The following is a 22,043-nucleotide window of genomic DNA, read 5'->3' as shown; positions in this document are numbered from 1 at the left end:
TTTAAATTAGGGTCAGATAAAATAAAATAAAGGAAGAAGATTAAAGGATTGGTCAGTGCAGCTGTCTGAAGAAGAGATGTTTTTTGATTACCAATGACTAGGGGAAATGACTAGGGGAAATCAATCGGGTATAGAATAGGTGACTTCAAAGTGGCGGGATCAGGGAATTGGCACTTATATGCTAAAAGCCGGGTCCACAAAGTGGGTAACATCAAAGGAACAAATTATATATCCGTAGCACGCTAACTGAAGAAAGGGACATAGTAGAAACAGCTAGCTTCATGGCCACACCCAGCTGTAAAAAGCAGGCTCTCCCGAAAATAGGCTAGTGCAAAAAGACTGTTGGTTAAAATCCAAACCTTGGGGCAGCACGGTGACTAGCACTGCTGCCTCACGGCACAGAGAACCCCGGTTTGATCCTGGCCCTGGGTCACTGTCTGTGTGGACTTTGTACAGTCTCCCCATGTCTGCGTGGGTCTCACCCCCACAACCCAACAAGATGTGCAGGGTAAGTGGGCACTCTAAACTGCCTCTTAATTGGAAAATGTAAGAAATGGGTGCTTTACATTTGTTAAATAAATAAATAAAATCCAAACCTTGAGCAGAGAATATCCCTTCGTTAAAACTGAAGATGGCTTTCCAAAAGGTGGATAAATAACCTATGGGTGGTGACCTTCAGGTAAAAAAAATTAGTTGGAAACAACTTCACCGGGCAGATACTGGGCAAAATTCTTCATTTGGGACACAATGTTTGCCCGCTGGAGCTGAATTTGCACATGATCTGCGCTCCCGCAAATTAGGAAGCAATTCACAATCCTTCGCCATGCAAATTTATGCATGCTGAGGATTGCGAGGGATTCTCTTGGCAATCCTGCTATTGGTCCCACATTTTCAGCAGATTCATCACCCCGGCATCGCAATTCAGCATCCCACTCATCCCCCTCCTGCATCGCAATTCAGATCCCACCATGAGTTTTTCTGGGTTCCCCCCCCATGAGTTTTTCTGGGTTCTCCCCCCCCCCCCCCCCCCCCCCCCAAGTAGAGGTCTGACCCACTAACCCGACCCGCCACTCCTCCACCAGAGAGGCCCCCTAGATAAAGAGAACCCCCACAGAGACGCCTCAGAGACCCCGTCAATAAGGTGACCCCCCCCCCCCCGAGACCCCCTAAATAAGGGGACCTCCCCAGAGACCCCCAAAACAAGGACACCCCCCAAGACCCTCTTAATAAAGAGATCCTCTATTTAGGGAGTCTCTGTATTTAGCAGGTCAATGTGTGTGGGGGGTGGGGTCTCTGGTGGATCTTTTTACTTAGGTGTCTGGAAAGGACCGGTAAGGGGGTTCTGTGGCAGGTCTTGTATTGTCAGGTGGGGGGAAAGGAGGAGGGTGGCCCTTCAATGGACTTTGGGGTCAACTCACTTAAGGAGTTAACTCCTTGGCCCACCGCGAGGTCCACCGTGCTAGGCACCCGTTTTCCCATGCCTAATTCATGACCACATGATTCCTTGCCCAGAGAACCGGAGAATCATGCCGGCTCGGAGAATACGATGCCGGCGCACAAAGCAATCCACTCTCCAACAACCTTGCAGATAAAGACACCTCTTGTAAAGTCTCTCCTCAACATATTGGACCCATTGCATCCTCCCACTGGTACACGGGCATGAAACTCGATCCCGCCACTAGTGGGAGTTGGGGGGGGGGGGGGGGGGGGGGGGGTGGTGCAGAGCATCAGAATAGTTTTTTCCCTAATCTGGATTTTCAGGCTCACCAGGAACTCCACTACGGGTGGCCGGAGGCGGGGCATTTAGCCCATTGTGTGTATAGCCTTCAGTGTAGTTACGTGTATTGTTGCACTGCATTATAATCTTTCTTGTAGTGTTTTCTTTTAACTTAATAAATACTCTTTATTAATTGATCGCAAAATGACTCTGTTCCTCCCTGGTTTGTGTATCTTTTCTCACGTTATACCAAATTGAAAGCATACACCACTAAGAACCGGTGTTCCAAGTTACCCTTCTGAGTTTTGGGAAACCCTCACATTTAACATCAGCAGGGTTCTTATCACTGGAGTACTTCTAGTGTTGAAGACGGAGCACCTCCGAGGAAATTCCCAGCCATGATCTCACAATTCCGTTGTATTTGAAGTGAAGCGGAGGAAGTTACTGGGAGCTAAAGCTAAGCATTTTAGCATTCATCTTGAAAAATAGTGACAGTGGCAATCCTAACCAAAAGACTATGAATCTCTGACAAGTTTTTATTTTTTATTTATAACTAATAATTTAAAAATTGTATCCTCAGATAAAACGTTTGAATTAGTTTATGTTAGAGCATCATTCTTAAGTAATGCTTTAAAAGCAGTAAGTTATCTTGCTTTTTAAAAAAATCTTGTGCCACATCCACTTCAAATGCTATAGAAATTAAGGCACAAAATTAGGCTATTTCTCCCACCATTGCTGAACAAACTCTTTGCAAGAACAATCTGAAACGAATCCCACTTCCTCTCCAGAGCTGTGTACCTTCTTGTGTTTCAAATATCTATCCAATTCTTCCTAGGAACATGCAGTGATAATTGCTTTGACCATTCCCTCTGCCAAAACATTCCATTCTTCAACAACGTTCCAGACAAAGACATTTCTTGAAAAATCTCTCCTCAATATATCAGTGACACTTTTAAATCACCAACTCCCCATCCAAAGGAAATAACTGGCAGATTTTCTTAGATGATAGCTGGTGGATTGTGATAAATTAACTGTGAAAACACTCCCATTTGGCAAGTCGTCTGAACACAGTGCTTCCATTTCCTTCATTCTAAAATGTTCCCTCTCAATTTCTTGACCGACTTCCCTGGTCAGTATATGTGCACATTTTAATCCAGTGACACAGGGGAAGAGCAATGTACTGGGGGAATATCCAAAGCTGAATGCATTTGAAAAAAGCCTGTACAAATATGCTAATTAGAAAAGAACCATAAACTAACAGCACTTTCTGTTATTTATCCTAATGGATTAAGCACAGCGTTCAAAAGCTGGATCTGTGACTGCAGCGCTTCGGGTGTGATATCAGAAAGCTTGGTCATCTGGATTTCATTTGCAAAAATATATATTAAAAACATCTTTGCAGATACAGTAGAAAAAGCCACATAGTCAGTGTATGTATGCTGGAAAGCACTATAAATGAGAATGCTTCAATCCAAACTCTGACATTTTATCTTAGGATACTTATGCTGATGCAGTCATCTAAAAATTCTCTTTATTTTAACAGAAGCATTAACCTGTTAAAAATTAATTACCATCTCCCTTAAATGGGCGCGGGAATTTTCCACAAGGCCAGTTTCCATTGTGTGACTTCAGGGCCCTGGTATTTATAGTTATTACTGTCAATCAGATAGTGCATGTGTTTACTTGTTATAAGTGTCTGACACATTACCTGATACGGTTACCGTGGGACTGAACACAGTATTGCCCACAAAATGATGTAAGAGAATGCATAATCCGCACCTAGGAGTCAGTATGTTGGACAGAGCCGTGTGTAGAAGCAAACACAGCTCCTCTTTTACTATAGCTTTGCATAATGGGTGGAATTGTCCCCATCCGCCAGCAGCAGGCATTGTGGTAGGTGGGAGACAAGATTTAGCGAGAGGACAATTTAGTTGGAATCTTGTTCTCCTGACTTTCATGGCGGTTTGCAGGCAGGTTGGGTGTTCCAGAGATCTATGTCGGGAACGCTGTTTGCATCTCATTAATGCTCATTATGCAGCGGAATCTTGTTCCCCCTCAGGGAGCATTGTGGAAGATTGATTGGGTGTCTGCCTGCCATTCAAATATGGCACCTGGACATTGGAGCCTACGAGGTGATGGCAGGGCTGGCCACTTCCTGTCTTGCTGGCCATGAGATTCAATGTGCTCCTTGTGGTTCTGTTATTAATTATCAGAACGTGTTCAGCCATCCCGCTCTCCAGCAGGATCTTCTGCTGATGCACGCCATGGCGGGTTGAAAAACCCACCAGAGGCCTGCCTGAACCTCATTTTCATCTCATTAATGGGATGTAGTTGAAGGAATGAACCCCTAGGAACAGCACGGTGGCACAGTGGTTGGCACTGCTGCCTCACAGCATGAAGGCCCGAGTTCGATCACAGCCCTGCGGTCACTGTGCGTGTGGACCTTGCACATTCTCCCCATGTCTGCATGGGTCTCACCGCACAACCCAAAAAAGCGTGCAGGGTAGGCGAATTGGTCACACTAAATTGCCCCTGACCTGGGAAAAAAAAAGAATTGGGTACTCTAAAAAACGGCTGGAAAGCATGCTGGTATGAAACATGTTTGAAACAACATAGCGTGTAGTTGTCGGGACTCACCGAAACAATGGCTCTGGAGTTCAGGATGGAGGCTGACTGCAACCCTGATCCCCAGAACACCACAGCTGCGGGCCAGGGGTGTATCTGCAGGTGCACCTTCCAGATCAGGTGCCCTGGGGAAGAGCTCCGGGGGGGGGGGGGGGGGTCCATCATCCAGCCTCAGAATATTCCTGGACATCCATCGCCGTTCTCATGAGGCCCATCTTCTGCTCTCAGAGTGCTCCCAGAGATCTTCATTTTCAGAACGTCCAACTTGGTTCTACAATAGTGCGTCAGTGATGTTGGATGTCTTTTCAATATGCCACCCAGATGCAATGGCGGACTACGTGCCATCTGGGCCTGCCCCGCCACTAAATACAGCATAAAACACCTGAGTGCATAATTAATGAAGTCGGAGTCAGAAGATTTGTTGTTTTTTCCCTCCAGCCTCCATATCGGGAAACACTCCACATTCCGGCTCCCACCACGGCACTTAGTCTCAAAATGGAAGAATTCCGCCCTTAGTCACTGAACTGGAAAACTCTGCCCATAGTTTTTAGTGGTTAATAAAAACTTACTGCTGAACTACCTAAGACTATGAATACATTGATAAGGTCCACTCAGCTATGCCTAACACCTTGCAACATTTACTTTATGCCAAAAATAAATATTACATTAGGTCTGGTTTGTATTGTTGCAATAATTAATCCAACGTTAGTTCCATTAAGAGAATTAAACTCTGCAAGTAAATCATGAAGAGTAAACAGTTAGAGTAAAATTATCCAATATATCTTCATAAGGCAGGTTGAGAGATTCATGTTTGATATATTCATACACAGTGTAATTGTTTCTTGTCCAGGACTCACATGTTTGAGGCAAGGAACTACAGACCATGGTATCGCATTTTGCTCAGCCATTACTTGTTATCCATGGAGTGCCTTATTAGCCTAGTTCAGCACTTCACTATTATGTTAAGTAATAATAATAATCTTTATTATTGTCACAGGTAGGCTTACATTACACTGCAATGAAGTTACTGTGAAAATCCCCTAGTCGCCACACTCCGGCGCTTGTTCGCGTACACAGAGGGAGAATTCAGAATGTCCAATTCACCTGACAAGCACGTCTTTCAGGACTTGTGGGAGGAAACTGGAGTCCCCGGAAGAAACCCACGCAGACACGGGGAGAACGTGCAGACTCCGCACTCACAGTGACCCAAGCAGGAATCGAACCTGGGACCCTGGCGCTGTGAAGCAACAGTGCTAACCACTGTGCTACTGTGCTCTTGTAATCTGTGTTCTGACCATCAGCAGGATAAATTGGCCATCTCCAACAAGCACCTTAACCTGAAAGAGCTTTCCCGAAGTTAATCAGTGTATGCTGATAAAACAAGATGTGTTACTCACTGTATGTGCTGAGAAGACCTTCAAACTGCACCAGTAAACCCACAGTGTGAAGCTGCAATAGGAAGCCCTGGTCATGTAAACACGTGTGCAGCTTGATCACAAAACCACAGACGAGGCCCGCAAGCTAAAGGGAAGAAAACTAATAAGGTATTTGTTTTAAAATATATGGAGTAATTTTTATTATTTATCAACAATATCATTTGCAGACATATTTACATTCAGTCTTGAAGAAATTGTGATCAAATAGGATGAAATTAACAGTGTTGTTATCCCTATCCATTACAAACTGAGAGAGAGACAAATCATATTCATTTTCCAGAATAGGGAAGAAGCTCTTCTCTGAAATATGAAAATTTCGCTAGAACTAGGAAAATGATGGTTACGATAAGCATTGTCCATACATCAGCACAACAACTTCCCATTAAGATGATGTTGTGCCCTTATAAAATCTAGTACAACAGTAAGAAGAAATCTGCAGATGTTGGAAATCTGAAGTGAAAGGAGAAAATGATGGAAATACTGAGCCGCTCTGGCAGCATATATGGAAGGAAAAACAGAGCCAATATTTCAGATCCATGACCTTTCACGGTCGAGCATTTTCTCCTTTTATTCCTTAAAAATCTGTTTGGTTTCCATGTGCAGTGATCCTCTTGGAAAGTGTTATACAGTACGATGAAATATAAGATCTCAATTTGTACTCATTATAGTGTAGATGTGACAATGACTAATGCTCCCAAGGCACTGCTAAACTGCAAGGGAGCCAACTGATGTGAAAGTGTGTGGGAAAATAACCTAGCCTCGATTCCAAATCTCCTTGTGGCATACCCGAGAACAGCAACTCACCAGATATGACCTCAGATTCTTTACCTGTAGAAAATGTCATGTCAACACACTTTGCCATTGTGTTGTCAGATGCGTTGTGTTTAATCATAATTCTATTTCCTTCAACTTCTTCCAATAGATTGATAAAAAGCACTTGCATTTAACTAGTGCTTTTCATAACTTCTGGACTTCCCAAAGTGCTTCAGAGCCAATGAATGCTTTAGAAGTGTAACAACTATTGCAATATCGGGAAAGTAGCAAAGTATGGATGTGAGAGTAAGTTTTATACACTGTACTTACTCACCCTGTGGCACTATTTCAGAAGGAAGCTTTGCTTGGTACTGTCAAATATTTTGTTTCAGAGTATTTCAGATAGTTTAAACCCAGTTTTACTTGTGTTGATCAAGCCCCTATGCACAATCACTTAGGACCTGTTAACTGCTTATGTTTGGGTTCTCTCAATGTCAGCATATCACACAGAATAGAAGAAATCTTCAGGCTACTTTGCACACACTTAAGGTGGAATTCAATGCCTTCCCCATTGGCGGGTTTGATGGTGGGGAAAACATTTGATCAGGCGGGTGGTGGGGAACTTGTCACTTCCCTGCCTTCATTCCGATTAGGACTGTGCCAGGTAAGCCCATTGATCACCTACTCACCCCGCTGCTGTAAACCTGGCTGGTGTAGTATAGAAAATAGCTACCATTTCCCTGGTGGTGCTGCCGAGGAATGAAGAGCTGCTGGCCTCTGACTGGCCTGTGACTCTAGGAAGCCAGGGGTTCTTCCCTCAGGATCCTTAACCCCTGCGAAGACCAGCTGTTGTCCAGTTAATTTGATGGCCTTCCTTCAAAGAGGTCACCCTGGGCTCTTGCCAGCTCTCTAGGTGGCAGACGAGACCGTTGTGCAACAATTAATGTGTAATTTGAGCATGTCAGTTCATTATGTATAAGTGAGTCCTTAGAGCTCCTGGTTTTTGGTTTTAACTGATAAAACAATGCTGTGCAAATTTTGGTACGGGTGTGTATTTACAAACTGATGTGCAACAGTATGAGAGAACGCACAAAGTTATGCTTCCACCTACTTCCCTATTAGCAAAAGCAGCAGGCAGTCATTAGCTTTACAGCGCATGAGACCATTTGGCCCATTGTACCAGGGGCTGGTTTAGCACAGGGCTAAAGAGCTGGCTTTTAAAGCAGACCAAGGCAGGCCAGCAGCGCGGGTTCAATTCCCGTACCAGCCTCCCCGAACAGGCGCCGGAATGTGGCAACTAGGGGCTTTTCACAATAACTTCATTTGAAGCCTACTTGTGACAATAAGCGATTTTCATTTCATTTTCATTCTTCAGCTACAGCCTATTGCAATTCCATAACAATTCCCATTCTTTCTTTTCTAATACTTATTCAACTTCCCTTTGAATTGCCTTTGCCTGGATAGCTACTTGCGATAGAATATTCCAGGTTCTAAAAACTCAGATTGAAATAAGTTCACCTTGGCGTTATTTTCTTATTAGAAGCAGCTGCAAAAGATGAAAGTGGCGGTACTTCTGAAAATATAGGCATGAGGGATTTGTATGTTGAGCTTTTGAACATAACATGAAAGTTAGATGTGCTGAAGGAATCTGTTATCTCAATATGGAGTCACTTTTCCAAGTGATTTTGCACAGGCAGCTCACACAGGCCTCATGCGTATCACTAGTTGAAGTGCTATCATTTTGAAATGACTTGTAGGGACAGGGTAGCTAATGTAATGACAATCTGTTTACTCATTGCAATGGTTCATCATTGCTGCATTATTGTGATGATTTCAATTTAGGGAATAACCACAGGATGAAATTACATTCAAAATGCGTAATAGAAATGATGGAATCTTTGATGATTGGCACAAATTGTAATACCAATGTCCGTGCAAATATCAGTGTTTAGAATAAATTTCTCTTTCATGGAGAGCAATTCACCCCCTCCCCGCATTCAGTGCACCTCCCGCTATTCTCCCTAAATGGGGTTCGCGCCAGGCGCTGAACGGAACGCAATGCTCCCGGCACAGGGCACCGGATACAAACTGGTATCCATCAACAGAGACCAGGCGTGATGACCATGCCAGGTTGGCACCAAGGTGCTAAGGAGCCAGGGTGCAAGGGGGTAATGCCATGGTGCCAAGGTGCACAGCCAAGGTGTAGGGCCTGAGAGGGGGCATGGTTATGAAAGGAGAGGTGATGAGGGGGGGGGTGTCTAAAGAGAGGGGACCCTTTGCAACCCCATAGAGAGGTCTTGGTCATGTGGGGCACTAGTACAAGTGATGGGGGGGGGGGGGGGGGGGGGGAAGGAGGGGCGTTTCTGCCGGTGAGTTTGGGGGTGGGGGGCTTCTGTAGGGTAGTCTGGAGATCAGGGTGCCCTTTAAAAATGCCGCCCCAGTCTCCGAGGAGCTGGTCTGGCCAGCGACTTTAGGTCATTCACTTCTCTTCCTGGCAGGAATCTCCCCAGGCTCCGAACAAATGGCTGTGTGTGGATGGATTGCGATGGAAATCATGCCGACACAGTCAGTAGGACTCTCACCATTTCTCGTGCCCAAAATAACGCTTTGTCACTTTTGGGGGGAATTCCCCCATGGTGTTGCTCAAATATTTGTATTCGGCTGGTGGTGGACAGTGTGATGCAGACATTGCAAGCGGAGTCCTGATGCTTCCCAGAGTATTTCCGATCAAAGCATTTCTGTTCACTATGTCAAGGCTCTGCCCACGTTCTGCCTAGTTACTACCTGGTCCATTTCCTACCTATTTATCTCAAATGAGTAAGTCATTGTAGAATTTAAGTATGGAGTTTATTGCAAGGGAAATGAATATAAAAGTAGGGAAGCTTTACTGCATTTGTATAGGGCCTTGGTGAAGCTACATCTGGAATACTGTGAACCATTTTGGTCTCCTCATTTGAAAAAGGAGATGGCTGCATTAGAAGCAGTACCGAGAATGTTCACTCAGCACCGAGAATGTTCACTCAGCTCATTCATTGGGTTAATTTTACGAAGAAAGGTCAAACAGACTGGGCTATTGGAGTTTTGAAGAATGAGAGATGATCTTATTGAAACACATAAGATTCTGAGGGAACTTGATAGAATGGGTACCATAGAATCATAGAATTTACAGTGCAGAAGGAGGCCACTCGGCCCATCGAGTCTGCACCAGCACTTGGAAAGAGAACCCTACTTAAGCCCACGTTTCCACCCTATCCCCGTAATCCAGTAAATCCACCTAACCTTTTTGGACACCAAGGCCAATTTATCATGGCCAATCCACCTAACCTGCACATCTTTGGACTGTGGGAGGAAACGGGAGCACCAGGAGGAAACCCACGCAGACATCAGGAGAACGTGCAGACTCCGCACGGACAGTGACCCAATCCGGTAATCGAACCTGGAGCTGTGAAGCAACTGTGCTAACCACTGTGCTACCATGCTGCCCAGGAGGATGTTTCCTCTTATGGGGGAGACTAGAACTACGGATGATAGTTTAAACATTAGAGGTGTCCCTTCCAGAGCAGAGAAGAGGAGATTTTTTTTTAATTGGAGGGTTATTAGTCCATGAAAATCTCTTCCCCAGAATGGAGGCTGGGTCATTGAATTTATTTATGGCTGCATTAGACAGATTTTTAATGGACAAGGGAATCAAGGGTTATGGGAGGGACAGACAGAAAAGTGGATTTGAGATCAGAAAAGGTCAGCCATAATCTTATTGAATGGCAGAGCAGGCTTGAAAGGCCAATGGCCTACTCCTGCTACCACGTCCAATGCTGCTGTGTAATTCAGTTAGCTAGCGCATGTAGATGTTGCGCCAGGCATTAGGAATCCAAGACTAACAAGAACCTGCTGGCTAATTTGCAAATTAATTAGATCTTTGACTGGACAGCAGCTCTCGGGAATTGTCATCCCTTAGGGAATACTCATCCCAGATCGTGGGTCTTCCAAATATGTGGAGTTGGCTAGTTGGGTGTACATCACAAAACAAAGGGACAGAATTCAGGATGAGCAAAGGATCAAAACAATGACTCTGGAACAACCCTGGGAGGCTCTTTGGCAGCTTTATTAGTTCTGTTTTCTCTACACAGATGCTGTTAGACCTGCTGAGGTTCTGTTTTTGTTTCAGATTCCACAGCAATTTGCTTTTATGTCAGAAGATTGCATTCTTGTTTGCTATTGTAGAACATAGAACATACAGTGCGAAGGAGGCCATTTGGCCCATCGGGGCTGCACTGACCCACTTAAGCCCTCACTTCCACCCTATCCCCGTAACCCAATAACCCTCCGTACCTTTTTGATCACTAAGGGCAATTTATCATGGCCAATCCACCTAACCTGCACATCTCTGGACTGTGGGAGGAAACCGGAGCACCCGGAGGAAACCCACGCAGACAGGGGGAGAACGTGCAGACTCCGCACAGACAGTGACCCAGCGGGGACCCAGTGGTAGTTAAAGTTCTTTCGATGGAGAGAAGATTTTTGTGTGATTGTGATTTGTTTCTGGTAAATAGTTTCCATTTTTAGTAAATTTTATTTTGAGAGGTATGTAATGAAGTGGTTGAATAATTATCTTCCAGTTGCATCTTGGAGAATTTTATTTGTTGGGATATGTTATGATAGAATTGTACGTGGTGGAATATAAATAGGAAGAAATTAAATTTTGAAGCAAAATTTTGAAACAGAAAATTGTCCAATACGTTGGTGTAGTCAACATACTCAATGTACATAGTTGACAAAGTTTTATTCGAAAAGTAGGTTTTGTATCATTGACAAATATTCATCAGCTGATTTGTTCTTTAGTTAAAACATTATTCCATTATTAAGTAGAACAGCACTACAATGTCTTACTTAAAATGTGGAGATAACCAGAGAGGCAAATTGTGATGTTTTAAATTTTTGGTTTTGATAGTTGCTGTATAGCAGCTTATAAAATATTAATCAGGATTTTTTTCTGCCTTTAGAAATGGAGTTGCTAATCTTCAATTTTTTTTTAAATCCGCAAGGAATAGAAATGTCTTTTACTTTGGTTTTCCACAAGCCGAATTTGATCTGCAGGATATTATTAGCTTTGCCGACAAATGTCTAATCAATCCATGCAGTCTACAATGATTATTTCACACCTCAAGTGATTAGCAGCCAATTAAATTATCAAGTAACAGCCAAAAATATCATTCCAGATTTAGAGTCTGGAAAACTGCAGAAGCTTCTTGGCTTCCTTGGAAAAGAAACTCAGCAGTTACATTTGAAATGTGTATAATTCCTTTTTTGCAAAATGAGGACGCGATTTAACCATAAGATATATTGTCTGGTTTTGGACCGTTTAGTGGAGTGTTTCACGGCGTCTGCAGCGCAGAGAGACACGCGGCAATTTAGTGGCTCGTTGCCACTTTGTTTGGCCTCAGGGAGTTTCTCCCTGCCGAGGCTGCACTTAGAGTCCTCTCATGCTGGCGAGCCCAGCAGGGAATGGTCCTGCCAGATCAGGGCGCCATTTTGTCTGCCTGTCCCGCTCTCCCCCCCCCGCCATGACGTTCAGCCCACCCTCCATTTTCATGGCTCCCCTGACCCCCCCAACAGAAGCCCCTGGTAACACCCCCTCAACCCTGGTAAGTCCACCGTGGGCACGATCACTGGAAGTGCCAACCTGGCACCTGGGAACCGTGACATTGCCACCCTGGCAGCCTGCCAGTGGCCCTGCCTCCCCCACCCCCCTGGCAGTGCCACCCAGGCACCTCTGGCAGTGACAGGGTGCCGATGCCATACTGGCAGTGTCAAGTTGCCTGGGTGCCAGAGGGAGTGCCAGGGTGCCTCCCTGCCCCTGACCACCTAGGGGTCTCTCATGGCCTGGGAGACCTCCCCAGTTGCCATTACGACTAGCCCACGTTTGTGGAAACCAGTACTAAAGGGGGCCCTGATGAGGTCTCTCAGACATGGATGTTAGGTCCTGGGTGTCGGGAGAATCCCGCTGTGCGTATTCAAATGAGCCATTTATGCTGATCTGGATCACGCCTAGTGAGAACGAGATCCAGCTAGCGACATCTTGCGAGACTCCATTAAATCCCATGAGGCATTTTGAGCATCACAATTTTCATGAGTGGCCTCCCATGAGATTCAATGGCCTTGTCTCGACATCAGGTTGGACGTGATTTGTGCCTACGATGTCGGACCATGTGACGTTGGCATGGGAATAGCAGCTTTTCCGAAGCCTCTGGCGCTACTCTTTTTATAATCCTTCCTTTATCCTGTTTGCATGGCACATACTTGCCTAATCCGGGATTAAATCACAGGGCTAAATCGCTGGCTTTGAAAGCAGACCAAGCAGGCCAGCAGCACGGTTCGATTCCTGTAACAGCCTCCCCGAACAGGCGCCGGAATGTGGCGACTAGGGGCTTTTCACAGTAACTTCATTGAAGCCTACTCGTGACAATAAGCCATTTTCATTTCATTTCATTTCATTTCATTTCATGGGATGTCCCTAGAAGATTTTTGGGTGAATTTTGGAGAAAAAATGTTGAAGAATTCTACGACATCAGGCGATTAAAGGGTGTGGTTCTCAATTTGGGGTCCTGGTTCTCGAGTGGGCTCTTGACCCGGCGCCTTCGAAAGGCGCTGCAGATGATGACTGTGAAAATTAACTATATCAGTGTATTTGACGAGAAATTTGGCTTGCTGACACTGAATCTAAGTGCCAATGAGACCGAGCTGCAAAATACTGATAAAAGGCTTTATGGAAAGGAGGAAAGAATCCTAAATGTTGAAAATGTTCCTTCCTTGGCAGAAGCTCACATTCAAACCTTGGAAAACCAATTTTGACCAGATGGTTGATAAAGAACAAGAGCAGGTGGAAGATGAAATGGGTATCTTTTGTTCAGGAAAATTAGTACAATTTCAGCAGGATTCTGAGATAAAGCAGTTACACCAGAAGCATATATCAAAATGGATTCTGAGAGTGTATACCGGAGTGTTAATACATTACAAATAATGTATTAAAGGGCGGCATGTCGCACAGTGGTTAGCACTGGGGCTGTGGCGCTGAGGACCTGGGTTCGAATCCTAGAACTGGGTCATTGTCCATGTGGAGTTTGCACATTCTCCCCATGTCAGCGTGGGGTTCACCCCCACAACCCAAAGATGTGCAGGTTAGGGGATTCGCCATGCTAAATTGCCTCTTTATTGGAGAAAAAATAATTGGGTACTCTATATTTAAAAAAAAAAGAAATAATGTATTAATGGGGAGTGGAGACCGTTAGAAATTCTGGTAGATGAGAAATGAGCAGAAGTTCATCAAATTGTATTTTTGCTGGGTTATGGAAAGTAAGTTATATGGGTAGCACATGAGGTTCCAATAGGGGGTCATTTAGGAGTAAGGAAAAATCAAGCCAAAATACAAAACAAATTTATTGGCCTGGACTGCATAAGGATGTAGTTGAATTTTGCCGTATATGTCACACATCTCAGGTGATAGGAAAACCTCAAGTGGTAATCAAACCAGCACCCTTAATAACCATTCCGGCTTTCAGGAACCTTTTGCTAGGGTCCTAATTGATTGCTTAGGACCTCTTCCTAAGATGAAAAGTGGGAATCAGTATTTGTTGAGCATAATGGATGTGTCTGCTAGATTTTCGGAGGCCATTACATTACAAAATATTATGGGTGCAATTCAGCAGACTTGAGTTAAAGTCCGCTGAACAAAGTATGTGCGGGGTGTTTCTCAGTGCCTGGAGGGCTCAAAAAGACCCAGCTATTTCAAGACATTTGCCTTTTTCTGCTGCGACCTCAATTTTGTTTTCAGAATTGGTCTCTATCTTTTACTATCATGATTCGTTTCTGGACATATTTCTCAATCGTTTTATTTCTGGACATGTTTCTCTATTGTTCGGTTGACCAAGATCATAAGCCTCTGTTTCATTGAAAAATATTTTCTTTACTGTACCAGAGTGGTAAGGTGCCCCACAGTAAATGGTGTGAAGGGAAAATGACATGTCTGTGTCAAAGAAAACCCCAGCAAATCCCACCAACAAAATGGTCATATGTTTTAAAGACTTTCTCCTCTTGTAGTTTTAGATGGATTCATTCGTTTTGGGATCAGGAATGAGAAAAGGAATTTAAAATTCTGTATGATAAAGCTCTGGCAATAGGAGAATCCCTTATGAGATGTACGATCCGATTTGAGATGCTTCATTATTCAAGTGCTACGACACTTGCCAAGACAAAAATGAACTCCCTGCCAGTCTAGTGCTAAGCAGGTACTCAATATCCCAGCAAACAGAAATCCCATAACCTGGGAGTCGAGTATAACCTCTCCGGTTTATGTACACTTCAAATTAACATCTGAATAAATGTCCCAGTGGCTCAGTAGGAAAATGCATGTACTAGGCTGGTACTAATCCATACAGAATAGCATCGTTCCACCTTCAATTGCAGATGCGTGTTAAATTCTTTCATCTCAGCCTGGCTACAATTGATTGCAGTGCCCCTCGGATAAATAGGTAAGACGACAGAATACTAATCATTATCAGGAGTTCCTACTAGAATGTGTTCACAGCTGTGCGCTGGAGGAGTACAAAACTAGACAAGGCTGTAATACTGCCGGGGAGTCAGGTATTCACCACCTAGGCTTACACATACATGACGTTTTTTTAACCCAGATATTTGAGCACAGCTATGCTTGTGGAAATTGCTATCCTTGTGGTGATAAATATGCTCGAGGGTAAGGGAGAAGACTGGAGGGAAACAAGTTAATGCAAATGTTTGTCATCAACGATGATTTTAGAATGCCGCACCCCGAGGCTTTCGATAATATGAGCAGTGTGTGCTTGATTATCATGAGCCCCCGTTCCTGCTTTATGTAGTGGAAATATCATCAAATTAGTTCAGACCATCTAATTTATCTCATTCATTTTTTGTGCTGCATTATGAGGTGATGAAACATGCACTTACTGCTTGGCTGAAGACAACATCTCTCCTCTGATGCAATGCCAGGGCCTGAGGTATATTGGAGCCACAATCTTGAAGAAGAACAAACACCATGGCCTTCTTTGCTCTGTCAATCACTTCCTCGACGCAGTCCTTTAAAGTAACTACCAGAGGGTACAGCCCTTCATACCAGTCATCTTACAAAATAAATCCAGCACAGAGTGTTAGCAAACCACAGTTTAAGACCACTGCTCTGTTCTTACATAAATAAATGCAAGACAATTATAAAATAACAGAAATACAGTAAAACCATGACTTATTTCAAGGTAGCCATGGTGCCCATTTATTTTCCCCACATTTGAATTATACTGCCGTCTCACAATTATATTAGTTTAAAGGAATTATATTTGGTGGACATACTAAAAAATAAAATCCTCTGTAAAATAAAAGTTTTCAGCAGCAAAGTTGTTGACCAAAATAAATAAGGGATGAGATTTAGCCAATCACATATTAAATGGTTCAGATAATGTTGTAAACCAAATTTAACTCAAGTCGTGGCTGGAGAATTTTAGAATTAACTCCACTGTCTTGTTCAACCCAGAACCTTGGATTCAGCTATTCATCAAACGTGTGCTTAAAAGATGAAATAGTCTGTCTCAGCTGCTTCCAAAATTTTGCAATGAGAGGAATTTATCCCAAATGTTCTCAGTGATAAGTTGAACTGATAATCCCTCTTCACTGACTCTCCAACAAGTAGAAATAATCGTTCCTTGTTCTCTCGATAAAAGCCTCAATACTTTCTCTCCCTGGCTCCTTTTGAAGGCTGAGGGTGCATGTCATCACAATCCAGTGACTTATTTATTTTGAAACATTCCCGTGTTTTTTTAAAAATTCAAAACAATTCGCATTTGGCAGCTATCTGCAGTAATTGTTTCATATCTGCCTCCAGTGGATCTATTCTCATTTCTGCAACCACCTGTGAAAAACCAAAATCGCCGCTGTAGCTCTACCTTCTGCAATGAGTATTGTTAACTCCAACTGTCTTTTTTAAACGTATTTATCTCTTAATTAGTCCATGGAATTGTATTCTCTGATGCACCTTGTATCTACTGTATGAGAATATGTTGGTACACCCATTGCATATTTAAATATTTCCCACTGCTGTTGCCATCAACCTGTTTGCTAACTGTTCTGCCCAGTCAAGTACCCCTCTTTGATTATTCCTTTGTGAATGAGATCCTTTGGCAAGCTTATCCAGGTGAAAGGCTTTATATAATTGTATGTTACTGTCCTGCCTTTTCCTAACTTTGATTCACAATACTGTTGCACTCTTAGATTGAATCTGGCTTTGTTTTGGCTGCCAGGCTTTTTTGGGTCCAGAAATCATTCCCATGTCCCAAGAACATATGACTGCATTGCACTTGCACTGGTCCCACAGGTTTCATTGTCACCTGTCCTTTCATTTGCCTAGTATTTGGCATTTTATTAGTGCCATGGAACAAATTTCAGAGTGCTTCATTTCTTACAACACTCAAAAAATATTAATTCACCTTTCCATTTTTTATTGAAGTGTTTAAGCTGGACAGTCACAGAAGGGCTGCTTCTTAATGGATTTTCTTTACTGAATTAGAGAGTGGGGCAGCATTATTTGCATATGCATTATAACCAAATTAATATGTTTCAGTAAAGGTATTAAATTGCAATTACAAGTCCGAGGGAGAAAAATTGACTTGCCCCTTTAAATGATGTAGGATTGCGATGCATGATTAACTAGCGCCTGTTGTTTCCAATGCAGGCATCACTCCGACTTTGTGCTGCCTGCTAATTTGCCCAATTGCTGTGTGCAGCCAGGGTTAAGCATGATGTTGAGTAGCTGCACGTTTCAATAGAGGGCCCAGGTTTGGGTAAGGTGAGCACTTCTTGAAGCTCGCCTCCACCTATTAAAGGGGAAGTGCACTCTGGCTGAAATAGATGCTGGCACTGTTTGTGGAAGAGTCTGAACGAGAAAGAAAGTTAATTATGAAGCAATAGGGAAGAGAGTGTGCTCTAGGCTTCTCTGCTGGATGCCTTAGTGGATGAGGAGCAGAGGAGGAGAAATGTGCTACATCCATTGGGGATCAGGAAGCCCTCGAGACAAACTTCTTTGCAAAGGCAAAACAAGCTGATAGCCGTAGCAGTCAAATCCAGGTGTCACGCTCCGAGGACCTAGATGCAGGGCTGCGATAAGTTCAATGACCTCACACAAGCGAACAAGGTTAACGAAAGCATCTTTAAAAATCATATCTCATCAACTGTGTCACAAACTCCACATTCTTCTCAAAGGCCCCTTCACTCACATGCCACAAATCTCTATCAATTAAAATTCATTCCTGAAGATCTATCCGACATTCCCTGTGGTGCTGCCTTCGTCATTGCTGGAGAGGGTTTTGTCATGGCAGGAATTGAGGAGGGGAGTACCTTGGGGATTTATGGGAGGCTTATAGTGGAGAAGGCAGTATTCTTGGAGGGGTTTAATGCCAAGTGGGAGGAGGAGTTAGGATGCGAGCTGGAGGAGGGGGTGTGGTGAGAGAATCTGCGAATGCAACGTCATCATGTGTGCGAAGTTAGGGCTGATAGAGATGAGGGTAGTGCACAGGATGTGCAACTATTTGTAGGTGTGGAGGATGAGCTTGAATGTTGCGACAGGGGCCCGGCTAACTATGTACCAATATTCTGGTTGTGTCCGAAGCCCACGAGCTTCTGGGTCTCCTTCTTTGGCACCATGTCGCCGATCCTACAAATTGAACTGAAGCCTTGTCCCCTTGTGGCCATATTTGGGTATCAGACCTGCCAGAGCCGCAGACTGGGGCAGGGACAGATCTTCTTGCTTTCGCCTCGCTGATTGCTCGAAGACGGGTGCTGACAGGTTGGAGGTCAACTTCTCCACCCAACGCCTCGGAAAGGCTAGAGGATTTTATGGAATTATTGAAAGTTAAATACACCATGAGGGGAGCAATCAAAGAGTTCTGCCAAAGTTTGCAACCGTTTATTTTGTAGTTTAAAAAGCTGGTCACCGCTTGTTGTTAGGGAGGGGGGTGGGGGGCAGCTGGTGGTATTTCTGTTTGGTTTTCTGGGGGTTGGGGGGGGGGGAGAGTTTATTATTACCTGTTATTGTTCTTGTTATGCATAAAATTGAAAAGGTTGAATAAAAATATATACACATTTTTAAAATTACAATTAATTCCTAACATTCATAGCTTTTCCTCATGCTCACACATTGAGCATTGCTGCAAGCTTCACACCCACATTTCACAGATTGCATACATTGCCAACTATTAAAGCATGACAGGCACATCATCAACACATTCACTGATACACTTCTTTGTCTCTTTCAAGGCAAGTTGGTGCATCACCAAAGGCAGCATAAGTTATCCAGTGGGGGTTGGGGGCATTTGAATACCCAAGAACTACAACTGGGTCAGGTAGTGGTGCATCATCTGACGGTCAGAGTCTCAGCTTCCATTGCAACACTGGCTGAAACCAACGAAAGTCTGGATGTTGCCATAGAAGCTCGGATTTTCCCTTACCCATGCTTCTACACAGTGTCAAGCCTGCTGCCACCATTGCTGTGGATTCCAGTGCTCAAAGTGACTTGCAGATTCTCACAGTTGTCTAGAAATCTGCTCTGCACCATATTACAAGGGTTGCTGAGGTGTTGTCCTGGAAGAGTGACGGTGGCTGTGTGCAGCATGAACCTCCAGTCCCTTCTCAAGGATGGCAGTATTTGTCCTCTCAACATTACCACACCAGCCCGGACTTCTGCCACCCATACCAAGATGATGCAGTCTGAAGTCGGGCCTTCTATGCCCAGATCTATAGGAAAGGATCCTGAAAGGCCAGCTGCAGTGAGAGTCCACTAGCCATGCTTCAGTCACTGGGGTAGCAGTGCACAGCTGCACTCGGGCAGGCAAAGACAGGCACATACCAGGGCTGATAGTTGATGTTTCAATGATTATGGCATCAATTAATTCATTCATTTGTTTTGGAAACATTATTTTGTGGTGACTTCTATTTTTTGTTGTGGCAAAACAGCTATTGTCATGGTCAGTCTCAGCAGCCACTGCCATGGTCAGTCTCAGCAGCCACTGCCATGGTCAGTCTTAGCAGCCACTGTCATGGTCAGTCTCAGCAGCCAGTGCCATGGTCAGTCTCAGCAGCCACTGTCATGGTCAGTCTCAGCAGCCACTGCCATGGTCAGTCTCAGCAGCCACTGCCATGGTCAGTCTCAGAAGGAGAGCTGATGTGGTGATGTTGATGAATGGGGAATTAGGATTTCCTCATATTGCAGTGGAATGAGTGGATCACAGATAGCCCAGTCAGAAATGGGCAATATAGATTCCTCCTCTTCCCTCATCTCCTCAGTTGGTCACCCTTTGGCTGTTGGTGGGCACTGTGCCACGATGGTGGGTTTGTGCGCCATGTGGCAATGTGGGCTTTGACATGGAGTCTGCTAAGTAATTACAGGGCTCATCTACAGCAGACCATTAACAGAAGCATCATTTCAGCTCACCAATTGTCTGCTCTATCACATTTGGTGTAGCAGCATGGCTCTCATTGTATGCATGTTGCTCACATGTGTGTGGGTTGTGCACCTGTGTCATGAACAACGTCATCAAAAGATATCTCTTGATGCACAATAGCCATCTTCTACTTTGACATGGTGGTTCAATTACAGATAGAATGGTGGGCAGCAATAGAATGAAAGCATCGTGACTGTTGCCAGGCTGCCAAGCATTGATCTGCATTATACGCTGCATATGGTCACAGACCAGCTGAAGGTGGAGGGAATGGTACATCTCAGAGCTGACATATGATGTCAATGGAACATGCATGCAAGCAACGAACCTCCCTGCATCATGGTGAAGTCTGTTATGTGTAATTAAATGTATATTGACTAGGATGTAAAGAGTTAACAAGTTAATGATAATGCTTCTTACCACTAGAGGGAACCACAGAACAGTCATATATATATATATATAATATATCTCATGTGACTTGGGGGATTCTGGAATAAGATAGTGAGGCATGAGAGAGAGAGCAGTTGTACTTGAGAAAGTCTGCTAGTTAGAGATAGCATAGTTTAATACAAAAACCTTCTACTTTAGGAATGTGATCAAATCTTAGTTTGCACTGTAATAAATATATAGTTTTGTTTGTTAAAAAAGTCTGTTCTTTATTCAAGACCTCGCATCTGAGCCATCCAGGTAAAGCAAAACAGAGAACATAACATGGTACCAGGCCTGGTCTTAGAGTAGAATAGTCAGGTACAGGGAGAAAGAAAGAATCTCTGTTCGAAGCAAGAAAAAACATGCAAAAAAGAAATCTCAATCAGACTCCAAGAGTAACAACCAGAAGCATCACAAAGAGAAATACCGAGCTGAAGCTTCATCGAGGGTCTGCAAACTCCAAGGCCATTCAGGACATTGGGTAATGTAGATGTGAACTGGAAAATTTTCAAACAAAAGTTTGAACAGTATCTCTCAGCCTTAAATCTCCAAGCAGTCAGAAAAAGCGAAAGATTGCTCTGTTATTCGCTTTGGCTGGACCACAGACTATAGAAGTGTATAACTCATTTCACTTTGAGAATGAAGTTGCAAAAAGTAAGTTTGAAGTGGTCATTGAAACGTTTGATAATAATTGTGAGCTTAAAAGAAATGAAAAGCTCTGTGAACAACTGCAAAAGAAACAGAAAATGCTGGAAGATTAATTAAAATGTTCCGTGCGAGTAAAGAATCTAAAAATGAAATGAAATGAAAAATGAAAATCGCTTATTGTCACGAGTAGGCTTCAATGAAGTTACTGTGAAAAGCCCCTAGTCGCCACATTCCGGCGCCTGTCCGGGGAGGCTGGTACGGGAATCGAACCGTGCTGCTGGCCTGCTTGGTCTGCTTTAAAAGCCAGCTATTTAGCCTTGTGAGCTAAACCAGCCCCTTGAAATAGAAGTGGCGTGAAAATTTTCAACTCTGTGGAAGCTGTGGCGCAGCTTAAAATTCAGCACGCTCAAAAAAATGGCCAACTCGCGCAAACGCACCGAAAGAAAAAATGCGATTTGCATGTTGACCGTCCTGCGCATGTGCAGGACCAGTTTGCACATGCACGTTTTGAAAAAAGATTTGATCTGGCATTTGAATGTTCTGCACATGCGCAGATGTTTTGCATGCACAGTTGGAAAAAGAGCGTACTCTGGACAAGGATCGATTTGCGCATGCGCAATCAAAGTTTGCGCACGACGTCACTGACGTGATGACGTAGAGACGTTGTGGCCACATCCACTTAAGAGGAAAATGCCTGGCATCGAAAAACTACGTTTCAAAGGCACCAAACAGAAGAATTTTACCTCGCTAGGCGGAACAGAGCCTGAATTTAAACAAACACCTGAAGAAGACATTTGTCGCACCATTGAACAAGAAGTTTACAGCATGAAATACCCCAGAAGGAGGACAATAAAGGACTCCAGAAAGAGAGCAATGAAAGAAGACAATTTTAACCGATATGCGAATACAGAAGATAACTCATACATT

At 43.8% G+C, this 22,043-nt stretch overlaps 1 protein-coding gene across 7 annotated transcripts in view; it reads right to left on the bottom strand.

The window, feature by feature from the left end:
* The window catches only part of inpp4b (inositol polyphosphate-4-phosphatase type II B), a 1,043,608-nt gene that overhangs the window by 87,313 nt on the left and 934,252 nt on the right, over nt 1–22,043 (bottom strand). For all 7 annotated transcript variants that reach the window (XM_038792440.1, XM_038792442.1, XM_038792441.1 and 4 more), the window contains 2 exons: nt 15,508–15,680; nt 5,740–5,863 (listed from right to left, as the gene is read on the bottom strand). In XM_038792440.1, coding sequence (XP_038648368.1) covers nt 5,740–5,863; nt 15,508–15,680 — 297 coding nt within the window. The remainder of the gene's footprint in view (nt 1–5,739; nt 5,864–15,507; nt 15,681–22,043) is intronic.

Source organism: Scyliorhinus canicula, chromosome 3 (assembly GCF_902713615.1).
Source record: "Scyliorhinus canicula chromosome 3, sScyCan1.1, whole genome shotgun sequence".
Classification (NCBI taxonomy): domain Eukaryota; kingdom Metazoa; phylum Chordata; class Chondrichthyes; order Carcharhiniformes; family Scyliorhinidae; genus Scyliorhinus; species Scyliorhinus canicula.
Note: the sequence above shows the minus strand (reverse complement) of the source record. Positions and strands in the feature narration are given on the sequence as shown.